At 47.2% G+C, this 24,018-nt stretch overlaps 1 protein-coding gene across 1 annotated transcript in view; it reads right to left on the minus strand.

Moving 5' to 3' along the window:
* tmem263 (transmembrane protein 263) overlaps positions 1 to 23,066 on the minus strand; it is a 33,570-nt gene extending 10,504 nt beyond the window's left edge. Inside the window, exons 1-3 of the mRNA XM_038780964.1 lie at positions 22,968 to 23,066; positions 15,264 to 15,338; positions 11,473 to 11,542 (exon numbers count right to left, since the gene is read on the minus strand). Of these exons, the coding sequence (XP_038636892.1) occupies positions 11,473 to 11,542; positions 15,264 to 15,338; positions 22,968 to 22,982 (160 nt within the window). The 5' untranslated portion in view covers positions 22,983 to 23,066. The remainder of the gene's footprint in view (positions 1 to 11,472; positions 11,543 to 15,263; positions 15,339 to 22,967) is intronic.
* Positions 23,067 to 24,018: the final 952 nt, after the last annotated feature.

Genomic DNA, 24,018 nt, shown 5'->3' on the forward strand with positions numbered 1-24,018 from the left:
TGGTGGTGGTATTCATATGCACCTGCTTCCCTCGTCTTTTATGTGGTAGCGGTTGTGGGTTTGGAAGGTGATGTGAAAGGAGTCGTGGTGAGTTACTGTGTAACAGCAATTGTTACAATAATGGCTGCATCTCATTGGATGTAAAACATTTTGAGGCATCTTGAGATTAGCAAGATAGATTTGCAAGGTCTTTTTCAAAGGTTTCTTCAGAAGTTAATAGCATTGACTGTTCTGATAAAAATGCTTCCACTTAGCTCTAAAGTGCTGTGGCAAGCCACAGTCAAACTAATGAAACTCTTTGGAGTTATTTTTTTCCACTCAAGTCGCTTTTCTCTGAATATTACACAGTACTGCAGGTGCACTGGGCAAATCAAAACAGAAAGTAATTCATAATTTATAGCAGCTGGAAGTATGCATGCGCGCCACAGTGATTTAACAAGGCACCTTGATTGTCAGACAGTTATCTTTCTAAACCGCCTGAAATATTTATTGAGAACAAGGGAACAGACTGTAGTTGATGGGGATTATTCCTTCACTCCACAGTCTCTCTGAAATATAATTTGAGTCTGCATTGCAGAATGAGTACTGTACCAACTATCGTCTTGAAATTCAGGCATTTGTCGTGAAACAGAGCGTAATAAAAGCTGCCTCAATGCTACCTCAATTGATTCATCCTGGAAAAGGTTCGAGCAAGATTACTCAATCCCTGAGCCGCAGGACAAACTGTACAGACAGCATATGTTTCCCTTGTCCAATGTCCTCGCAGTTACATTGGAAGGCTTTGTTAATGTCATTGTTAAGGTTATGCGAAACAGATGGTGTTATTAATTGTCTTTGAGCACATATTATAATAGATTGTTTCAGGCCTTCCCCGACCAGTGGGTGCATCATCACCCCCGGGAATGGCATTTTGCTTTAATTTATTAAGTTTCCTTTTGCTGTTATATTGCAGTTACAATACCCCACCTGGGGCTGTCACACCTGTAATTCTTGTTTCATTTACTGGATATTGTTTTTAACCAGGCTATAAACAGGGGATCGCTCCACTAGGGGCTGTCTCACCTCCTTAATTTGTTTATTTTATCGATCATTTGTTTTATTCAAAAGAGCATATCAATGGGGAACAACATTTTAATTTAATTTGATACGTTTTCTCTAAAGATTTGCCCTTTTGCTACAATGCCCATTTTAAGGGGATTTCAACTGGTTAATTAGTATATTTATTTTATTGGTTCAAAAGGAGCATGTAAATAGATGATAGCTGGCGTGCATCAGCCTCCACCCCCCCCCCCCCCCCCTTTAATTTGTTTCTGTAAGTTTCATTTTTTTGTTCATTGATTGATTTTTGTTTCATCTAAGGAGTTCGGCCGGTGGGTATTGGGGGTCCGGGATGTATTGTCACTCCTGATAATGATATTGTGGTTTAGTTACTTAAATTTGCCGTCCACTAGGGGCTGTCAAACCCTCTGACTGTTTCATTTCACTTTGCTCCATTAAAAGAGACTATAAGTAGGGGACAGCTGGGACACTGGGTTGAGTGGGAGGGGAGCTGTGAGATTGAACAAGTCAATAAACACTCTCAAAGAAGAAAAGGTCTGTGTCTTAGTTTCAGCTTCAGCAACCAATTTGGACCCTGTTAAGGACGAGGACTTTTCAAAATAATGTGTATTTGTGAGCTTCCAGAAGTGGCTTCTATTTAAGGGATGCCTTCCCGGCATCCAATCTTAGCTTGATTCATAGGTTCAAACTGATCGTGGCTATAAAGGTATACTGGCCAAGCTGAAAGTTTGTGAAAGTTAGCTCAGGGACTGATTAATCTGAAGGTTTACACAGATCATTGAAGGTAAACATATATAGCTATGAATCCTTTATTTAAAGGGATTATCCAGTGGGAACACCATTCACCTTCAAATTCCCTTCCAGACACCACCCTGATTTGGAACTATATTGCCATTCCTTTATTGTTGCGTCGTCAAAATCCTGGAACTCCCTCCCTAACAACACTGTGTATGTGCCTACACCACATGGACTGCAGCACCTTCTCAAGGTAGATAGGGATGAGCAATAGAGATGGCCTAGCCAATGATGTCCACATTCCCAGAACAAATTTTAAAATTACCACATTGATTGTGCATATAAACTCCTTTCAGGTGCAAAAAACACAATAAGAAAAGCACTCCAACCATGGCTTACAAAAAAGGTTAAGGATAATATTTGATCCAAAGAGGAGTCATATACACTTGCTGGATAATGTAGCAAGCTTGAGGATTGGGACTTCAGTGTTCAGCAAAGGAGGACATAGAGATTGAGTAAGAAGGGAAAATAGAGTATGAGAGTAAACTTGGAAGTAACATAAAAACAGACTGTGAAAGCTTCTATAAGTATATAAGAAGGAAAAGATTAGTGAAGACAAATGTAGGTCCCTTACAGTCTGAAACAGGAAAATTTATAACAGAGAATAAGGAAACCGCAGAACAATTAAACAACTACTTTAGTTCAGTCTTCATGGAGGAAGACACAAATAACTTCCCAGAAATGCTAGTGAGCCAAGGGTCTGGTGAGAAGGAGGACTTGAAGGAAATTAGTATGACTCGAAAAATAGTGCTGGAGAAAGTAATGGAACTGAAAGGCGATAAATCTCCAGGGCCTGGCATTCTACATCCCAGGGTACTAAAGGAGGTGGCCATGGGAATAGTGGATGCGTTGGTTCTCATCTTCCAAAATTATGTAGATTCTGGAACAGTCCCGTCAGATTGGAGGGTGACAAATGTAACCCCGCAATTTATAAAAAGGAGGGAGAAAGAAAATAGGGAATTACAGACCAGTTAATTTAACATTAGGAGTCGGGAAAATACTACAATCAGTTATAAAGGTTGTGAGAACAAGCCATTTAGAAAATAGCAACAGGGTTGGACAAAGTCAATACGGATTTATAGAAGTAAATCACGTTTAACAAACCTACTGGGGTTTTGAGGATGTAACTAATAGAACAGATAAGCATGAACCAGTGGATGAGGCGGATCTGGATTTTCAGAAAGTTTTTGATAACGTCCCATGTAAGAGGTTAGTGTGCAAAATTAAAGGACATGATATTGAGGGTAATATTTCATAGAATTTACAGTGCAGAAGGAGGCCATTCGGCCCATCTAGTCTGTACCGGCCCTTACAAAGAGCACTCTTCTCAAGCCCACGTCTCTACCCTATCCCTGTAACCCCCCCTTAACCTTTTTGGACACCAAGGGCAATTTAGCATGGCCAATCCACCTAACACATCACCAGCACATCTTTGGACTGTGGGAGGAAACTGGAACACCCGGAGGAAATCCACGCAGACACGGGGAGAACGTGCAGGCTCCGCACAGACAGTGACCCAACCAGGAATCGAACCTGGGACCCTGGAGCTGTGAAGCAACTGTGCTAACCACTATGCTACCGTGCTGCCCCAATCTATTGGCATGGATTGAGGATTGGTTAGCCGAGGAAAAAAAGAGTGGGAATAAATGGATCTTTTTCAAAGTGGCAGGCAGTGATTAGTGGGATTTGCCGGGAATAGTTCTTATGCCTCAACTATTCACAATATGCATCAATGAATTGGATGAATGAACCAAAAGTAATATTTCCAAGTTTGCTGATGACACAAAACCTGTGGAAAATGAGTGGTGAGGAGGATGTCAGGAGGCTTTAAGGTAATTTAAACATGCTGAGTAAGTGGGCTAATAAATGGCAGGTGCAGTATAACACGGATAAATGTGAAGTTTTCCACTTTGGACAGAGAAACAGAATGGCAGAGCATAATTTAAATGGTGATAGATTGAGAAATGTTGATGTAGAAAAGGAACCTGGGTGTCCAAGTACACCAGTCACTGAAAGCAAGCATATAGGCACAGCAAGCAGATAGAAGGCAAATAATATGTTGGTCTTCATTGCAAGAGGACTTCCAGTACAGGAACAGGGATGTCTTACTGCTGTACGGGGACCATACCTGGAGTATTGTGTGCAGTTTTGGTCTCTTTAATCAAAGAAATCATATAGTTCAGCAAAAGTTCACCAGATTAGGGGCAGCAGGGTAGCATGGTGGTTAGCATAAATGCTTCACAGCTCCAGGGTCCCAGGTTCGATTCCCGGCTGGGTCACTGTCTGTGTGGAGTCTGCACGTCCTCCCCCTGTGTGCGTGGGTTTCCTCCGGGTGCTCCGGTTTCCTCCCACAGTCCAAAGATGTGCGGGTTAGGTGGATTGGCCATGCTAAATTGCCCGTAGTGTCCTAATAAAAAAAGTAAGGTTAAGGGGGGGGAGTTGTTGGGTTACGGGTATAGGGTGGATACGTGAGTTTGAGTAGGGTGATCATGGCTCGGCACAACATTGAGGGCCGAAGGGCCTGTTCTGTGCTGTACTGTTCTATTCTATCTATCTATTGGTTCCTGGGATGGTAGGATTGTCATATGAGGAGAGATTGGGTCGACTGGACCTGGATTTTCTGGCATTTAAAAGAATGAGAGGAGATCCCATTGACACGTCTAAAATTCTGACAGAGCTGGACCGACTGGATGTAGGGATATTGTTTTTTCTGGCTGGGGGGGGGCTCTGGAACAAGGAATTAGGGCGCGATTCACCCACCCTGCTTTTTGAGTTAGATCCAGACATGGATTCACCTACACTTAGTTATTTCTCGGGCTTTGGGGCTTTTCTCCTCGGTCTAGCCCACACTTAGGAATGTTATCAGCAGTGGGGTGGTGAACTTACTGGCGAAACAAGCTCCTCAGAGAATGGGGCCCCACACCCCACCATCCATGGGCAATTTCACCCCCCCCCCCCCCCCCCCCCCACTCAGTTTGTACATTAGGGCATGCGTTGGTATTCCTTCAGCTTCAGACAGATTAGTGCTGGGTCCATTCCCAAATGTACACCATAAGATCAAATCAAGTCATTCAACCTCATGATATGCTGTGGTTTAATGGGTAACACTCTCAGGTGATAGGATTCTGAGGGGGTTTGATACGGTAGATGCTGAGAGGATGCTTTCTTTCGTGGAGAAAATTAAAACTAAGGGTCATCGTTTCAGAATAAGGGGTCTCCCGTTTGCGATGACGGATGTTATTTTTAAAATATTTTTGGGAAAATGGTGGTATTCTGTAAAGAAGGTGGGTGGGGTGTGTGTGTGTGTGCGTATTTAAAATTTGCATTATGAAGTAAGTGGGCGCTTGACTTTTCAGCTGTTGAATTTCAAAGGAGGTTCTGAAGTGACCAGGATCTTTTAACAGCTTACAAAAGTTTCACTAGTAAACCGGGAAAAGTATATTGAATTTTATTTACCTGAAAGCGGAGGCAATAGGCAAACATGAAAAATTCTTATATTTGGAAAATTTGAGTTCAAAGAGGTGTTTGAGGACAATGGAATCTGAGATGAAAGGGGAAAAAAGGATATTTAAGGAAAGATGTTTTAGCTGAGTTGAGATGGCCGTGTGTGAGACTGTGCTGGGAAAAGGTGTGAGGGTTGTGAATTTGAAGCATGTCGCCCATTTTTAAGTCAAAAAAGTATTTGATTAAAAAGCAGTCTGTTTCTTAACCTTTCTTTTGCATTCCATATCAGGGTGGAATTGTTTGAGAAGTCACCTGCTATCCCTTTATTCAAGTGTCAGCAGTTCTTTGTTTTGGGTAATATTACTGGGTAATATTATAATTAAAAACCTACAGACAGTAGTTGTTTACTTGTGTATTCTGACCAAGTGTTTTTTTTGGGGGGTGGGGGGAGGGGGGGGGGGGGGTTGTTCTGCTAGGGTTGTTTTAACTGTGTAACTTTAATCTTATGTGTTTAAGTTATTTTTTGTTAATAAATCTTTTAATTTTTAAAATCCTGAAGAAGTTATTATAATTCTATATTTTTGGCATCAGTAACTCTTCCATCTCATTTTCAAAATACAGAAAAAAGGCTTATGATCAATAAGACAGGTTTCCCTCTGGGATATGGCAGCTGTGGTTGTGACTTATTTAAAACAGAGATTAGGAAGAATTTCTTCTCCCAAAGGGTCATGAATCTTTGGAATTCTATACATCAGAGAGATGTAGAGGCTAGGTCACTGAGTATGGTCAAAGCTGAGATGGGCAGAATATTGAACAATAGAGAAGGTTAAAAATTCAGCTCTTTTTGATTATTCACAGGATGGGATGTTGCTGGCTAGGCCAGCTTTATTTGCCATACCCAATTGCCTTCAGATAGTGGTGGTGGTGAACTGCCTTCTTAAATGCTGGGGTTCATATTGTGTAGGTATACCCACAGTGCTGTTAGGGAGGGAGTTCCAGGATTTTGACCCAATGACAGTGAAAGAACGGTGATATATTTCCAAGTCAGGATGGTGTGTGGCTTGGATAGTAACATCCAGGTGTTGGGGTTCCCAGGTATCTGCTGCTCTTGTACTTCTAGATGGTAGTGGTCATGGGTTTGGAAGGTGCTGCCTAAGGTGCCTTGGTTGAGGCCATGATCTCTTTGAATGGTGGAGCAGACTCAATGGGCCATGCGGTCTACCTCTGGTTCCTATTCTGTTATGTTCCCTGGGTCAGGAGGTTGTGGGTTTGGGCCCTACTTTGGAGACTTGCATACATAATCCAGGCCTGCTCCCCATCGCAGTAAATGATTACAACCACAGGAATATAACAATTATCATCAGTCTCATTAATAGGAACATTGAATGTTATGAGTTGATAATTGACCTTGTCCTTGTGGGGAGGCAGTGGCCTAGTGGTATTGTCACTGGGCTAGTAATCCAGAGTCCATGGCTCTGGGTGCCATGGTTTGAATCCCACCACAGCAAAATTTGAATTCAATAAAAATCTGGAATTGAAATTTTAATGATGACCATGAAACCATTGTCAATTGTTGTAAAAACCCATCTGCCATCCTGGTCTGGCCTACATGTGACTCCAAATCCACAGCAACGTGACTCTTAAATGCAATTAGGAATGGACAATAAATGTTGGCCTAGCCAGCCAGCGATACCCATACATGAATAGAAAAAAACTTCCTCTCTTAAGAGATAGCTTCAGAGTATCCCTTTCCCCTTGCAAAGGCTTACGTTAGGGTTAGAGGTTAGGTACGCAGAGTTACAGAGTCTTTTTTTAATTTAAAGTGCCCAATTTTTTTTTTCCAATTAAGGAGCAATTTAACCTACCCTTCACCTACCCTTCACACCTTTGGGTTGTGGGGGTAAAACCCACGCAGACACGGAGAGAATGTGCGAACTCCACACGGACAGTAACCCGGGGCCGGGATCGAACCAAGCTCCTCAGCACCGTGAGTCAAGGTGTGCTAACCACTGCGCCACAGTGCCACCAGAGTTACAGAGCTGTGAGGCAACCTTATAAATAACAATAAATGAAGAGGCTTCCTTCATGGGGATAGGGTGGAGGTATAGGCTTAAGTAGGGTGCTCTTTCCAAGGGCCAGTGCAGACTCGATGGGTCGAATGGCCTCCTTCTGTACGGTAAAGTCTATGATTCTATGTCCGCACCCTCTAACGTGCTCTACTATGTCCTCTGCCTTAATCACAACAATCGAATAATTCCATAGAACTGGTTAACTATTCTATCCAATCCATTAAATTGCAGGGAAAAATGGTATTAAATCAAGAAATCAAGTTACACTGGGTTCATTTTACAGTCCCAGAACTGGAGGAGCTGAGAATCTATGGAATACAGGAAACATTCCCACAAATTATGGTCCAAGGGCTCCGCCCGGTGGAAGGGCCGGCATTCACCCTGCACTTCGACTCAAACCATGAAACGTCTGATTCTGAATTCACTTCCAATACTGAGGCCACAAAATATCATAGAGGGAGACTGTGCACCCAATTTTGGTTGCAGGACAACAAAGAGATAGTGGAAGAGTCGAGACGGGAGGTGAAGAGGTAGAGCTACGAAAGGGAATTTGGCCAAATGTGATAATAAAACCTTGGCTCAGTGGCTGGCACTGCCTGACCTCTGAGTCAGACAGTTGTGGGTTCAAGGCCCACTCCAAAGACTTGTGCACATAATCCAGTATGACACCCCTGGGGCTGATTTAACACAGGGCTAAATCGCTGGCTTTGAAAACAGAGCAAGGCAGGCCAGCAGCACAGTTCAATTCCCGGACCGGCCTCCCCGAACAGGCGCCGGAATGTGGCGACTAGGGACTTTTCACAGTAACTTCATTTGAAGCCTACTTGTGACAATAAGCGATTTTCATTTCATTTCATTTCACTGTGCTAAGGAGTGTGGCACTGTCTGAGGTGCTGTCTTTCAGATAAGCCAGGGGAGATCTCCCAGGTGCCCTGGTCAACATGTATCCCTTAACCAACAGCACTATAAACAGATGACCTGGTCATTTATCAGTTTGTGGGAGTTTGCTGTGCATATATTGGCTATATTTTGATTATTACATTTGCATCAAATGTATTTCATTGGCTCTGAAACACTTTGGAATGTTCTGAGCTTGTTAATGGTTCGAGGTTCGTTATTAATACAAGTTGCTTTTTTTGTTTTCATTCTTGAAACATGGTGTCATTATAACCTCCCCTCTCTCCTGAGCTGGGAATCAATTGCACGTTGAAAAACTCCAAGTGCTCTCCAACTCATGCCAGAATTGTATGTGGAGGTGGTGGCTCCCCCACCTCTTATGAAAAATCCAAGGGTGAGTCTGTCTCCACATGTCCCATTCACTCCATATCCATTTAATGGACGCAGGCCATTGGCTCAAGGTGGGTCCTCCAACTCCAACTGGGAGGGAGTCCCGCCTCTGAGAGCAGTTGGCCAATCAAATGATCAGCAACTCTGACATCCGAGCAGGGCCAGGGGGACAGTGGCCACGGGCAGTGCCCAAAGAAGTCAGGCCATGGAGCTGTTCCTGAAGGTAAATCCAGGATCTCACCCGGTTGAAGCTGGCAGTTCCGAGTGAGGGAGGTGTAAGGGCCCAATTCTGGGAGGCAGAGGGGGAAGAGGTGGGGGGGAGGGCTCAGTTGGCCACATGTTGCCAACAGCTGACAACAAGGCTGCCACATCTTACCACCAGACACTTGGCACTGGCATCCACCACAGTGGATAAAATCCTAGTGATGGCAGGAGGAGACCATTCAATGTCCATTGATTGGCCACATCGGAGCCTCACTTGACACGCGAGCGGAACTGATGCCTCTCCCGCCATAGCTAAAATCCCAGTGCCACCAAGCAGATGACGGACATAGTGTTGTCATCATGGTGCACCCTTTTGCACCCTTCCCGCCTGCCAAATCACCCCCAGTTTAGGATGGGTGTTCCAGCCCAAAATTCAATGGAGCAAAATTGAAGAATAGCCTATCACTCCCCAATATTTCCCCATGCTCCTGCTCATCTATGTCTGCCCTGATATGTTGCACAAGCAACTGATCAGATCCAGCAACACAGGAACCACATTCATCCAAAGTGAAATATGCCCATCCTTAACTCCATCTTTCCCACAAGGTGAATATTACCCATCCTGTGAGCGTGTTCCATTTGGGGACAAAACATAAGAACGTAGGGAAAGGAGACCATTCAGCTCCTTGACATGTTCTGTCATTTGATGATGGCTGATCTATATCTCAACTCCATTTATCCAACCTTGCTCCATATTTTTTGATTTCCTTACCCAATAAAATTCTATTGATCAAACCCTTGCAGGCTCCAATTGAATCCCTGCATCCAAAGTCTTTTGAAGGGAGAGAATTCCAGTTTTCCACAAGCTTTAGTGCAAACAAGTAATTCCTGATTTCATGCCTAACCTACCTAAATCCAATTTGAAGATAATGCCCCCTTTCTCTGGACTCTCCCACCAGAGGAAATAGTTTCTCTATATCTCAAACCCTTTTGTATTGCTGAAAAAAAGAGACATGCCGTAGACACTTTTCATCTTACACTCATCTGGGTAATTTGCAAAATACCAATTGTAAAGGGATTAGAATTGCATGAGAAGAGAGCGCTGATTGATTGGCAAATGGACTCTGATTGGTAGACGCGTTGGCATTTGTTCAAATTCAAACCTGACAACCTCAAAGATGCACTGGTGTCCCCTTATAAAGATGGCATGGCAATTCCCAGGAGGTTCATACTTCTGTTGGATGATTTCCCTGGAACAAAAACCATCCGAAACTCCGATTTAAATCTCAAAATTTGGATGATTTTGACTATCTTACAGCAATAATTACCCAGGAAAAGTTGGAAGGATTAAAATAGTTTTAACTCCTAGGTAACTATAGTACTAGCCTACCCTGGCCCTCCACACAACACCCCCCCCCCCCCCCCCCCCACTTGCCATTCAATAAGCACTCTCTTCAGGCAGTATAAATTGTTGTTCACTTTACAATTGGTATTCTGGTGAATGGCCCTGATGAGATAAAGACAAAAAGCTGAATGAGATATAAATTCTGTTTATGCATCCCCCTTTAACCCCGGTATAATTCTGGTGAATCAGATGGATTCCATTCCAATAAATCCTTCCTGCGATGCAGTGCCCAGAAATGGACATAATGGGCTGGTCTCTCCGCACCACCACACCGAAATCGTGGCCGGCACCGGGGCAGAGAATCCATTTCCCCGCATGGAATACTCGGAGAGTACGCCGCGCTGCACATCCCCTACCTGCAGCCATTGCTGGAGGCCCGCCCCATCATTCTCCGCCCACTTTTTCTGCGTGAAAGGCCACAGTTTTTACGATGCCGTGGGGACATAGTCCCAAAAACAGAGAATCCAGCCCAATTACTCCTGATAGGAGTCTGACCAAGGCTCCGTACGACAGAAGCGTCATTTCCGTACTTTCCTATTCAAAGCCTATTGAGATCAAACCAACGGCTCTCTTATCTCTGTGTAATTTTACCACACAAAGTCAGGGGCCTCACGGTAGCATGGTGGTTAGCATCAATGCTTCACAGCTCCAGTGGTCCCAGGTTCGATTCCCGGCTGGGTCACTGTCTGTGTGGAGTCTGCACGTCCTCCCCGTTTGTGCGTGGGTTTCCTCCGGGAGCTCCGGTTTCCTCCCACAGTCCAAAGATGTGCGGGTTAGGTGGATTGGCCATGCTAAATTGCCCGTAGTGTAAGGTTAATGGGGGGATTGTTGGGTTACTGGGTATACGGGTTACGTGGGTTTAAGTAGGGTGATCATTGCTCGGCACAACATCGAGGGCCGAAGGGCCTGTTCTGTGCTGTACTGTTCTATGTTCTTCTAAAGTCCAATATTCCTGCTCAATGTTCCACGATACTGGGAACAATTGAGAATGAAGGACAAAAGCTTCACTCACTCTCATTGGACAACTTACCTGACAGCTTTCCTTCCATCCTCAAACCTCTCAGGAACAAAATCACTTGGTAAACGTGGAAGTCTGATTCACTGCTGACTTCTCACTCGGTGATTATATTGGTTCCCATACTGACTATCAACGGAGCAGAATGAGCTCTTGCTCATGTGTCAAGTATGGCCCTCAGTCACGGTACTCACCCTCTGGAGGAAGCTCCCTCAGATATGACGGGATGTCCTTCTGATCTCCACTTGCTTGTTCCATTGGTCTCTATCAAGAAACAATCGAAAATCTTAGCAGACGTCCAGATGGACAGCATTTTCTCAAGTCCAGCAGATTTCCTGTGAAGGCCCACTCTGCGGGTCAGTTGTGTTTGGGTGCAGTGTGGTTAGAGTGGTAGGGGAAACTGGCCCAGGGACAGCAGGCACAATTCATGTCACATGTTGAGGTAAATTCCGAATTTGTGTGATGTTGTAAAATGGAGAATAGTGAATTGGCAGTAAAACATCTTCATTTTGATTTCCATTGACCTCTGCAAGTGGGAGAGGGGGCTGGGCAGCAGATGTGGGAGGGGCATCAGGCAATGGGTGGGGAGAGGGTGCTGGGCTGCAGGGAGGCATTATAGACAGGTTAAATGATTGGGCAAAAACTTGGCAGATGGAATATAATGTAGGAAAATGTGAAGTTATGCACATTGATAGGAAGAATGAAGGAGCTGAATATTAAGTAGAGAAAGACTTCAGAAAACTGCAGCTCAGACGGATTTGAGGTCCTTGTGCATAAATCACAAAAAAACTAGCATACATATTCTACAGGTAATAGGCAAGGAAGATGACATGTTGGCCTTTATTTAAAAGGGAATGGAGTATAAATATGGGGAAGTCTCACTAAAACTATACAAGGCATGAGATAGACCATACCTATCTGTGATCATTTATAGTCCACTTCTCTAAGGAAAGATATACTGGCATAGGAGTGATTCCAGAGACGATCCACTACGTTGATCCCTGGTATGAAGGGATTTTCTTATGAAGAGACGTTAGCCTTGTACTCATTGGAGTTTAGAAGGATGAGAGGCAAATTTATTAAGATGTGTGGGATTCTCAGGGGGCTTGACAGGATAGATGTTAAGAGGTTGTTTCCCCTTGAGGGAGAGTCTAAGACCTGAGGGCATAATCTCAGAGTAAGGGTGCTCCCGTTTCGGACAGAGATGAGAAGGAATTTCTTCTCTCAGAGGAGAGTAAATCTGTAAAATTCCTTATGGCAGAGGGCCTTATAGGCTACGTCATTAAGTATAGGCTGATACAGACAGCTGAGGGTGAGATAGACAGATTTGTTTAGTCAGTGAGGGAATCAAAAGTTATGGTGATAAGGCATGAAAGTGGAATTGAGAATTATATCAAATCAGTCATGATCACATTGAATGGTGGAGCAGACTCGATGGGCCAAATCGCCCACTTCTGCTCCTACGTCTTTTGTTCTTATGGGTCTTGGAAGTGGATGGGGTGAGCGATCGGCAGTGGACAGAGCCTTAAATCTTTGTTCCCTGGATTTATTCTCTTCCACTGGAGACAATTTCTCATCTCTTAATCTTTTTATTATTGTCACAAGTAGGCTTACATTAACACTGCAGTGAAGTTACTGTGAAAAGCTCCTAGTCGCCACATTCTGGCGCCTGTTCGGGTACACGGAGGGAGAATTCAGAAAATCCAATTCACCTAATAGCACGCCTTGCGGGACCTGTGGGGGGAAACCGGAGCACCCTGAAGAAATCCGTGCAGATACAGGGAGAACGTGCAGACACCGCACAGACAGTGACCCAAGTGGGAATCAAACCTGGGACCCTGGCGCTGTGAAGCAACAATGCTACCCACTGTGCTACCGTGCTGCCCAATCAATAAAAACTCTCATGATTTGAATACCTCCATCAAATCTCCCTGAACCTCCTCCACTCTTAGCATTTCTCCACCAGCAGAGACTGGCAATGAGCAGAGTCACTGAACAGGATAAAGATCTCCTTCTGCAGCTCCTTGTGAATTGGAAGATTGGCAGTGATCGATTAGCTCAACCAACACCATCCCCAAGGTCAGATTGTCACCTTTGCCAGGCTGGCTGCAGAGTGAGCTCCACAGGAGGCAGGGAGATGGGAGAAAATCTACGGAGCAGAGATGACATGAGGGGAAACAATTACACAGTGAGTTATTGTGACCTGGAGCTCGCTGCCTGAAAGGGGGACAGAAGCTGATTCAACAGAAACCTTAGAAAGTCAATCGGATAGATACTTGAAGGGGAAAGGTCCACAGGGCTAGGGGTGAAGGTGGAGCTGCAATTCAATCAACACCACTCAAACAAATTATAGAACAGAACCGTAGAATGGTCACAACACAGAAGGATTAAGTGACTGTTCATTTTGTCCCAGATTATTGTGACTAAAAGCTTTCCCACCACTGAGGTCAAACTGACTGACCTGTAGATTCTGGGTTTATCCTTAAGACATTTTTTTGAACAGGGGTGTGGCATTTGGCAATTGCCCAGTCCTTTGGCACCAGCCCCGGCTCTAAGGAGGGGTAGACAATTATAGCCAGTGTCTCCACAATTTCCAACCTTACTTCCCTCAGTGTCCAGAGGCAGCTCATCCGGTTTTGATGATTTATCGACTTTTAAGTACAGCCAGCCTGTCTAATGTCTCCTGTTTATCAATTTGTAGCCCAGCTAGTGGCTCAACCGCCTCCTCTCTTGCAATGACTTTGTTGACTGGTGTATTTAGTACCTAAGCCATGCCCTCAGTTTCCACCCATGGATCCCCTTTGCAGTCCATAATTGGCACTGTTCCTCCTTTTACTGTTTAGCTGCTAAGAGATATGTAAGATATGATCTGGCCACAATCATAATGCTGTTTCTACATTGCGACAGTGGCTACACTTCAAAGTAGTTCATCGGTTCTAAAGTTCCCCGAGATCCTGAAGGGCACTCTATGAATATTTTTTGAATCTCACATAAATGCAAGCTCTTCTTTTCTTTCTTTCAGTTGAATAGTCCTTTCACAGATTTGAAACTGTTATCTAATTGGAACATATAAGATTCTGAGGGGGTTTGTCAGGGTAGATGCTATGGGGATGTGTGGGCAAATCTAGAACCGGGAGACACAGCTTCAAAATTCAGGAGCCTCCCACTCAAGCGGGACATGTGGAGGAATATCTTCTCAGAGGGTCTTCAGTCTTTGGAATTCTCTGCCACAGAGACCAGTGCAGGTGGGTTCATTGAGTATATTCAAGGCTATGTTCGACAGATTTTCGATCGACAAGAGAGTTAAGGGTTATGGGGGGAAAATTAAGCAGGAAAATTAAGCAAAGGCCACACTCAGATCAGCCATGATTTATTGAATGACAGAGCAGACTTGAGGGGCCAAATGGCCTACTCCTGCTCCCATTTCTTTTCTTTTTAAGTTTGTTGCGCCAAATGTCTTCGATGCTCTATCATTCTATGATTCTTTGACGCCTGACCCATCTATCGTTTGGTAACAAATAATAATAGTAAGAATCTTTATTAGTGTCACAAGTAGGCTTATATTAACACTGCAATGAAGTTACTGTGAAAATCCCCGAGTCGCCACATTCCGACGCCTATTCAGGTACACTGAGGGAGAATTCAGAATGTCCAATTCACCTAACAAACACGTCTTTTGGGACTTGTGGGAGGAAACGGAGCACCCGGAGGAAACCCACGCAGACACGGGGAGAACATGCAGACTCCGCACAGACAGTGACCCGAGCCGGGAATCAAACCTGGGACCCTGGTGCTCCGAAGCAGCAGTGCTAACCACTGTGCTACCGTGCCGCCCTAAGTCAGCTACCTAGTAGAAGGAGAACGTAGGACAGGAGAACATAGTGTTAAAAATGTGTTGTGGGGAAGGGGGGGGGGGGGGGGGGGGGGGCTGCGTACGAGGGCAGAAAGAGAAGAAAATTCCCATATGATTTCAGTGCACGTTTACCTGTATATATTTGCGCCGTCTCTGAGGGACATTCTCTGTTCTTTCACCGATGTTGTACGAGGCAGTTGGCAGATCCTGTGTGGAAATCAATGGGGGATAAAAAGTTTTGACAGAAGTTGTTCGCACGCCAGAACAGAGTTCACCTGGAAAATATGGCACTTACCTGTCTCAGGCCTCTCCTGAAAGCCTGGGCTTGGGGTTGACGTGCTATCCAGAATTGGAGACAATTACTGAGGGCAACCAGTTCCTGGAACTAAAGGGCCGCTGCAGTACAAGGAACTGGAGAGTGGGGGAATTTGCCAGCATTCATCAGTAGGGTAACGTCATCAACCCACTGGCATTCGATGTGATTGGGGCTGTTCATTTCCAATTATTTCAGAAGGCATTGTGAGCCTCATCACCTTCTTTGGCGGCATACGGTCCCAGGAAATGAATTTCAAAGCGGTCATTCCTTTTACTTCATACAGAATTAAAGATATTCCCCAGGACACAGCTGCATGGATGAGGGTTAAAGACAAGTGAAAAAAAATCTTAGGGCTGACAAAATGAAATACTTTTCTTTCAGCACTTTTCTTTGCTAACCATCAAAAAGTTGGGAAAGAAAAGGCTGTTTTCCAAACTGTCAAAAATCACCCAATCAGATCATAAGGAGCATGCTTAACCGCCTTACACCACCATCCCCATTTGTCATTCCTCATCAGCTTTCTCCGGGGCTATCACTGTGTGCTCTTCCCCTGCCAGACTACAAATTGAAAGCTGACGCTTGACTCTCAGCAGATTTCTGTGTGTCCTGAGTGGTATAACATACTGTGCGTTATTTGATACAGTGCACATGTCCTTATTAAGATAAACTGCTGTATTTCTATACAATGAGTAACACAACAGGAGATTTGCAGGAGTACATCTGCTACGTCTCTGGCAGGTGTCGGTCACACTTTGGGACGTTGGTGAGACTGCACCTGGAGCACGGTGTACAGCTTTGGTTTCCTTCCTGAAGGACGGATATATGCATTGGAAGCAGCTCAGAGAACATTCCAGGAGACCGATTCCTAGGTTAATGGGGTTGTCTTATGAGGAGATGTTGAGTATGTTGGGTTTCTACTCATTAGAGTTTAGAAGAATGAGAGATGACCTTATTGAGTCACATATGATTCTCAAGGGGCTTGGTGGGCAGTTATACAATGGTTAATGGGATTCTCAAGGGGCTTGATGGGCAATTGTTGAGAGGTTGTTCCCCCTTGTGAGAGCACTCCGGCGCCGTGCTGGCCCCCTGTGGGCCACGGAATCGCTGGGCCAGGAGGTCCGTTGACACCGGCGTGAAACACTCTGGTGTATACGCCGGCATCAACACTTAGCCACCGTATTGCAGAACCCCGGCCAAGGTTCTTCCCATCATCTTTCATCAGAAGTTCTGCTACAGTCTTGGCCGGAAGGCCGCAAGTGACAGGTCCAGAGGGCATAATAGAGCACGGGATCGCCCATTTAAAACAGAGATGAGGAGGAATTTCTTCTCTCAGAGGGTAGCGAATCTGTGGAATTCTTTACCACAGAGAGCTGTGGAGACTTTGATTGACAATGGAGTCAAGGGTTATGCAGGGGGGGAGGTACTGACAGGAAAGTGGAGCTAAAGCCACAGTCAGATCAGACATGAGCTTATAGACTGGCAGAGAGGGCTCGAAGGGCCAAATTGCCTACTCCTATTTCTTATGATCTTCTGAAAATGAAAAATAACCTTTAAAAAGAGAAACGAATGTCACTCTGGAGCTTGAGAATTATTGACAGTGCAGATGAGAATTCCTGGATTTCCATGAGGTGTTCCTCCACAATGCCGTTAAAGAGACAGATCCATGTTGTCAGCTAATCACCACGGCTGCAATCCAGGCTACCCAGGTCCATGGGGGGGTGATATTAAAATGGCAACAGGCACTGCATGAATTAATAACCAGTTTCCAACGGGATTATAACAGAATAAAGAATTCCATTCTACATTGGAGACCCCTTAAGTGCCCTTTTAGAAAGCAAATATCTTGCTGGGAAAAGAGTAAAGCATTATCAGAACTAGAGTTCAGTTTTATCCTGCCCAACAGGGGGTAAGTTCATGACAATTGAAACACACTTTGTTCCGGTCACTGGCTTCTTGCAATAACTCGAGATGTGGAATTGTCAACATTTCTAGCCCGTTCCTATTTGTCTTTGGGAAGATGATGATACAGCCTCTCTGGCTGGCGGCCTCCTTTCTTCAGCGGCGGACCCTGTAGTCCTGCGTCATGTTGCGTCGGAGCTGGAGTGTTGAAGGATGCCACTGTGCATGTGCACGTTGGCACTGGTGCCACAGATCCCGCGGAACCCATTTGACGCCGGGATCAGCAGCTGGAGCTGCGTGAACCGCTCCAGTGCCGTGCTGGCCCCCGGTAGGGGCCAGAATTGTTGATCCTGTGGCCGTGTTGACGCTGTCGAGAAATGCGACACAGCCTCAGGATCACAGAATCCCGCTCCTGATTGCTGTTACTTCAAGTTCAAGAGGCAGTGGTGAGGTGGTATTGCCACTGGAGGAGTAATCCAGAGATCCAGGGTAATGCTCTGGGGACCTGGGTTTGATTCCCACCACCACGGAGGTTGAATCTGAATTCAATTTTTAAAATCTAGAATTAAATTCTAATGATGACCATGAAACCATTGTCTGTTGTCATAATGTTCTTTAGGGAAGGAAATCTGCCATCCTTACCTGGCCTGGCCTACATGGGACTCTAGGTCTACAATGTGGTGTGACTTTTAACCGCTCTTTTAAGGGCAATTAGGGATGGGCAATAAATGTTGGCCCAGCCAGCGACACCCATGAAAGAATACAAAAACTTCAGGTCATGAGCACAAAGACCAAGGTCCGTCACAGTACTGAGGGGGTGCTACACTGTCTTTCAGACCAAGGCTCCGTCACAGTACTGAGGGGGTGCTACACTGTCTTTCAGACCAAGGCTCCGTCACAGTATTGAGGGGGTGCTACACTGTCTTTCAGACCAAGGCTCCGTCACAGTACTGAGGGGGTGCTACACTGCCTTTCAGATGTTAAACTGAAGACCTGTTCTCTCTTTCTCAGGTGGGTGTAAAATATTCCTTGCCACTACTTCAAAGAAGAACAGGGCAATTCTCCTCCGTGTCCTGGCCCATATCAAACAACAGATTATCTGGTTATTGACTCCCCATTGGAACTTATGGGGAACTGGATTTCCTTTTCCTCCAGACTTCCCAAATAGAACCAGGAAACATTCCAAATTACTTGGAGAAAAGTGTTGCCCACACTTGAGGCCATCATGACATTTTTCGGAGATAATAGTAGTTCAGCTCTGCAAAGTAGTTAAACCACAGGAATAAACAAGGGCTGGGATTCCCCGAGCCCACACTGGCTTGGAGAAGCAGAGTTGACGTCGAGACGGCCTGCGGCGCCGGTCCAACGCCGGGACGCAATTCTCCGGTGACCAAAGAATCGCCGCCAGCCGTGCACGATCGACATTGTGCCAGTCACGGGCCGTTGAAAGAGGTCCCTGCGGCGATTCTCTGTGGTCGACCGGCCACGTTCCCGCCGGCGTGGTTCTAACATGGTTCCACCTGGCAAGTGCTCGGACCCGCGGCTGCAGTGGCCATCCTGGTGGGGGGATCTGACACCGGGAGGGGTCTCCACGACAGCCAGGCCCATGATCGGGGGCCACCGATCGGCAGGCGCGCGTGATCCGGTGGGGGGGGGCTACCTTCTTTTGCGCCGGCCCGCTGCTCTGCCATGATGCACAGGCCCGGCGCGGACGCGGTCGCTGCGCACATGCGCAGACCCGTGGCTGGCAGTGCAGGGCCATGTATCGGCGTCGGCGCTGCGTGGAGCACTCCGGCGCCGTGCTGGCCCCCTGTGGGCCACAGAATCGCTGGGCCAGGAGGCCCATTGATGCCGGCGTGAAACACTCCCGGTGTTTACTGGCCAAGGTTCTTCCCGTCATCTTTCATCAGAAGCTGTGCTACAGTCTGGCCGGAAGGCCGCAAGTGACAGGATATTGTCCCGGTGACTCTCTCATGAAAAACAATAATTGAACAAGGTTTGGGAGTCAGCTTCTGGCTCATCTGTCAGGGGTATAACACGCAGCACAAATAATTCAACAGTTTGGGGACCGGATCCTGAGCAGGAAGGAATTAGAGCTAGCTCAACAGTGCAAAATTCTCACTGGGAGCAGTGAATGGCCATTTGTGTTAATAGGACGTGGATGCCACTGGCAAGGCCAGCATTGATTTCCTATCCTGACTTTCAATGGCATTACTATCACTGAATCCCCGATCATCAACATCCTGGGGGTTCCCATTGACCAGAAACTCAACTGGACTAGCTATCTAAATGCTGTGGCCACCAGAGCAGGTCAGAGGAATCCTCTAGCAGGGAACTCCCCCTCTGACTCCCCAAAGCCTGTCCACCATCTACAAGGCACAAGTCAGGAATATGATGGAATACTCTCCACTTGCCTGGATGAGTATGGCTCCAATAACACTCAAGACGTTCAAAACCATCCAGGGCAAAACAACCTGCTTGACTGGCACCCCATCCACCACCTTCAACATCCACCCCTCCACCACAATGCACAGTGGCAGCAGTAGTTTTCCGAGTTACAACTGACTATAGGAGCGGTGAATTCTCCATTCATTCTGGGCTGGATTCTCTGTTTCAGGGACTATGGCCGGGATTCTCCGAGCCTTCGAGCCGCAATCGCGCTCAGTGTGAGGGCGGAGAATGGCCGTCAAACCCGTGATCGGGTCCGACGCCGCTCCACCAATTCTCCGGGGGACCGGAGAATCACCGCCAATCGAGCGCGCGGTCGACACGGCGCTAATCGGGGGCCATTGAAAGAGGCCCCGTGTCAATTCCCACCGACAACTGGCCGAGTTCCCGCCGGCGTGATTCACTCATGGTTCCACCCGGCGGGAGCTCGGAGTGAGTCCGCAGCCGCCCTGCTGGGGGGTGGGGGGATCCGTCACCTGGGGAAGCCTCCAGGACAGCCAGGCTTGCGATCGGGGGCCACCGATCGACGGGCGTGCGTGATCTCAGGGGGGGGGCCTATATGTCGGGGCCGGCATGCGGTGTGGGTTCGCCATGTCGTGCAGAGCCGCCGCACGCATGTGCGGACCTGTGGCCGGATGTGCAGGGGCAGGTATTGGCAGCCGGAGCTGGGAGGAGCACTCTGGGGCCCTGCTAGCCCCCTGCAAAATGGAGAATCACTCTGGACTTTCTCCAGGAGAGTCCAGCGTGGGATTCATGCCGTTTTCTCACAGGCATGGGGACATAGCCGCATTATTAGAAAATTCTGTCCTTTGTTCCCACGCCATCGTGAAAACTGTGGCTGTTAATGCCAGAAAAACTGGGATCCAAAGGCCACACATTCACAGCTCTACAGGGGGCCAGCAGGCAGCTTTTGTGGAGCTCACAGCTCCAGCTGTAGATATGGCCTCCCGTACTTGCGGATCAGAGGACACACATGTGCCTCCAGCGGCCGCGCCGTCTTTCACAGTGGACTCAGACCGCGGAGCTGGACCGCGGAAATAGTGCCCCATTCAGCCGCGTGCCTGACCCAGACCTCCTGTGCAATAATGGCACAGTCCCGTATGAGGCAGCCCCCCGTTCAACCGGTCGGGGGTGGAGAATAGCAGGGTGTGCCTCTGGCAATGGTTGCAGGTGTGGGATACGCGGCGCGCAGGGGAATCGAGGAACCCGCGCCGGTCCCGTTTCCATGTGTAAAACTGGATTATCCGCCCCGGTGCCGGACGCAATTTCAGCGTTGGGGTGCGGAGAATTCAGCCCCAGGGTCAGTGAATACTCCAGCGAATTCTCCAGTGAACTGATTAAAAAGGCACCGAATTCTCCAGTGAACTGATTAAAAAGGCAAGGAATGCTCCAGTGAGCCGACTAAAAGAGCAGTAAATTCCCCAGTGATCTGACTAAAGTGGCAGTCAATTTCCCAGTGAACTGACTAAAGGAGCAGTGAGTTCCCCAGTGATCTGACTAAAGAAGCAGTGAATTCCCCAGTGATCTGACTAAAGGAGCAGGGAATTCCCCAGTGAACCAACTAAAGTGGCAGTCAATTTCCCAGTGAACTGACTAAAGGGGCAGTGAGTTCCCCAGTGATCTGACTAAAGGAGCAGTGAATTCCCCAGTGATCTGACTAAAGATTCAGTGAATTCCCCAGTGATCTGTCTAAAGGAGCAGTGAATTCCCAGTGAACCGACAAAGGAGCAGTGAATACCCCAGTGAACCGTCGAAAGGAGCAGTGACTTCCCCAGTGATCTGACTAAAGCGGCAGTGAATTCCCCAGTGATCTGACTAAAGTAGCAGTGAATCCCCCAGCAAATTCCACAGTGAACCGACTAAAGGAGCAGTGAATTCCCCAGTGATCTGACTAAAGGAGCAGTGAATTTCCCAGTGAACCGACTAAAGGAGCAGTGAATTCCCCAGTGATCTGACTAAAGGAGCAGTGAACTCCCAGTGAACCGACTAAAGGAGCAGTGAGTTCCCCAGTGAATTCCCCAGTGATCTGACTAAAGGAGCAGTGAATTCCCAGTGATCTGACTAAAGAAGCAGTGAGTTTCCCAGTGAACCGACTAAAGGAGCAGTGAGTTCCCCAGTGATCTGACTAAAGTAGCAGTGAATCCCCCAGTAAATTCCACAGTGAACCGACTAAAGGAGCAGTGAATTCCCCAGTGATCTGACTAAAGGAGCAGTGAATTTCCCAGTGAACCGACTAAAGGAGCAGTGAATTCCCCAGTGATCTGACTAAAGGAGCAGTGAACTCCCAGTGAACCGACTAAAGGAGCAGTGAGTTCCCCAGTGAATTCCCCAGTGATCTGACTAAAGGAGCAGTGAATTCCCAGTGATCTGACTAAAGAAGCAGTGAGTTTCCCAGTGAACCGACTAAAGGAGCAGTGAGTTCCCCAGTGATCTGACTAAAGGAGCATGGAATTTCCCAGTGAACCGACTAAAGGAGCAGTGAGTTCCCCAGTGAACCGACTAAAGGAGCAGTGAGTTCCCCAGTGAATTCCCCAGTGATCTGACTAAAGGAGCAGTGAATTCCCCAGTGATCTGACTAAAGGAGCAGTGAGTTCCCCAGTGAATTCCCAGTGATCTGACTAAAGGAGCAGTGAGTTCCCCAGTGAATTCCCCAGTGATCTGACTAAAGGAGCAGTGAGTTCCCCAGTGAATTCCCCAGTGATCTGACTAAAGGAGCAGTGAGTTCCCCAGTGAACCGACTAAAGGAGGAGTGAGTTCCCCAGTGAATTCCCAGTGATCTGCCTAAAAGAGCAGTGAGTTCCCCAGTGAATTCCCCAGTGATCTGACTAAAGGAGCAGTGAGTTCCCCAGTGAATTCCCCAGTGATCTGACTAAAGGAGCAGTGAGTTCCCCAGTGATCTGGCTAAAGGAGCAGTGAGTTCCCCAGTGAATTCCCCAGTGATCTGACTAAAGGAGCAGTGAATTCCCCAGTGATCTGGCTAAAGGAGCAGTGAGGTCCCCAGTGAATTCCCCAGTGATCTGACTAAAGGAGCAGTGAATTCCCCAGTGATCCGGCTAAAGGAGCAGTGAGTTCCCCAGTGAATTCCCCAGTGATCTGACTAAAGGAGCAGTGAGTTCCCCAGTGGTTGCCCAGCGTCAGGCTCTGTCAAAGTGCTCAGACTATTAGTAACTCACAGAAGGCAGCTCCATGGTCCCGGGACAGGCTCAACATCCCCCACTCTGACCGACACTCAGCTGCCCGGCACCAGAGCCGCTACACTAACGTCACCATGGAAACCAACTCCAGAATTTTATGTGTCAACATTGCAGCAGGTCAGCGAGGGTCTGAGCGGTCAGCGAGAGACAGCGAGGGTTTGAGCGGTCAGCGAGGGTCAGGGCGGGTAGTGAGGGTGAGTGAGGGTCTGAGCGGTCAGTGAGGGTGAGTGAGGGTCAGAGCGGTCAGCGAGGGTCAGAGCAGTCAGCGAGAGACAGCGAGGGTCTGAGCGGTCAGCGAGGGTCAGGGCGGGTAGTGAGGGTGAGTGAGGGTCTGAGCGGTCAGTGAGGGTGAGTGAGGGTCAGAGCGGTCAGCGAGGGTCAGAGCGGTCAGCGAGGGTCAGAGCAGTCAGCGAGAGACAGCGAGGGTCTGAGCGGTCAGCGAGGGTCAGAGCAGTCAGCGAGAGACAGCGAGGGTCAGAGCGGTCAGTGAGAGTCTGAGCGGTTAGTGAGGGTCAGCGAGGGTCAGAGCTTGGATAAAAACTCGGACCTGAGTGAGTGAGTGAGCCCGGAGTTAAACTGACTGAGTGAGTGAGTGAGCCCGGAGTTTGAGAGAGTGAGTGAGCTCGGAGTTAAACTGAGTGAGTCAGTGAGTGAGTGAGTGAGTGAGCTCGGAGTTAAACTGAGTGAGTCAGTGAGTGAGTGAGCCCGGAGTTAAACTGAGAGTGTATAAGTGAGTGAGTGAGTGAGCCCGGAGTTAAACTGAGTGAGTGAGTGAGTGAGCCCGGAGTTAAACTGAGTGAGTGAGTGAGCCCGAAGTTTGAGTGAGTGAGTGAGCTCGGAGTTAAACTGAGTGAGTGAGTGAGTGAGCCCGGAGTTAAACTGAGTGAGTGAGTGAGCCCGGAGTTAAACTGAGTGAGTGAGTGAGTGAGCCCAGAGTTAAACTGAGTGAGTGAGTGATTGGGCCCGGAGTTAAACTGAGTGAGTGAGTGAGCCCGGAGTTAAACTGAGTGAGTGAGTGAGCCTGGAGTTT

This window comes from Scyliorhinus canicula, chromosome 20 (assembly GCF_902713615.1).
Source record: "Scyliorhinus canicula chromosome 20, sScyCan1.1, whole genome shotgun sequence".
NCBI lineage: Eukaryota > Metazoa > Chordata > Chondrichthyes > Carcharhiniformes > Scyliorhinidae > Scyliorhinus > Scyliorhinus canicula.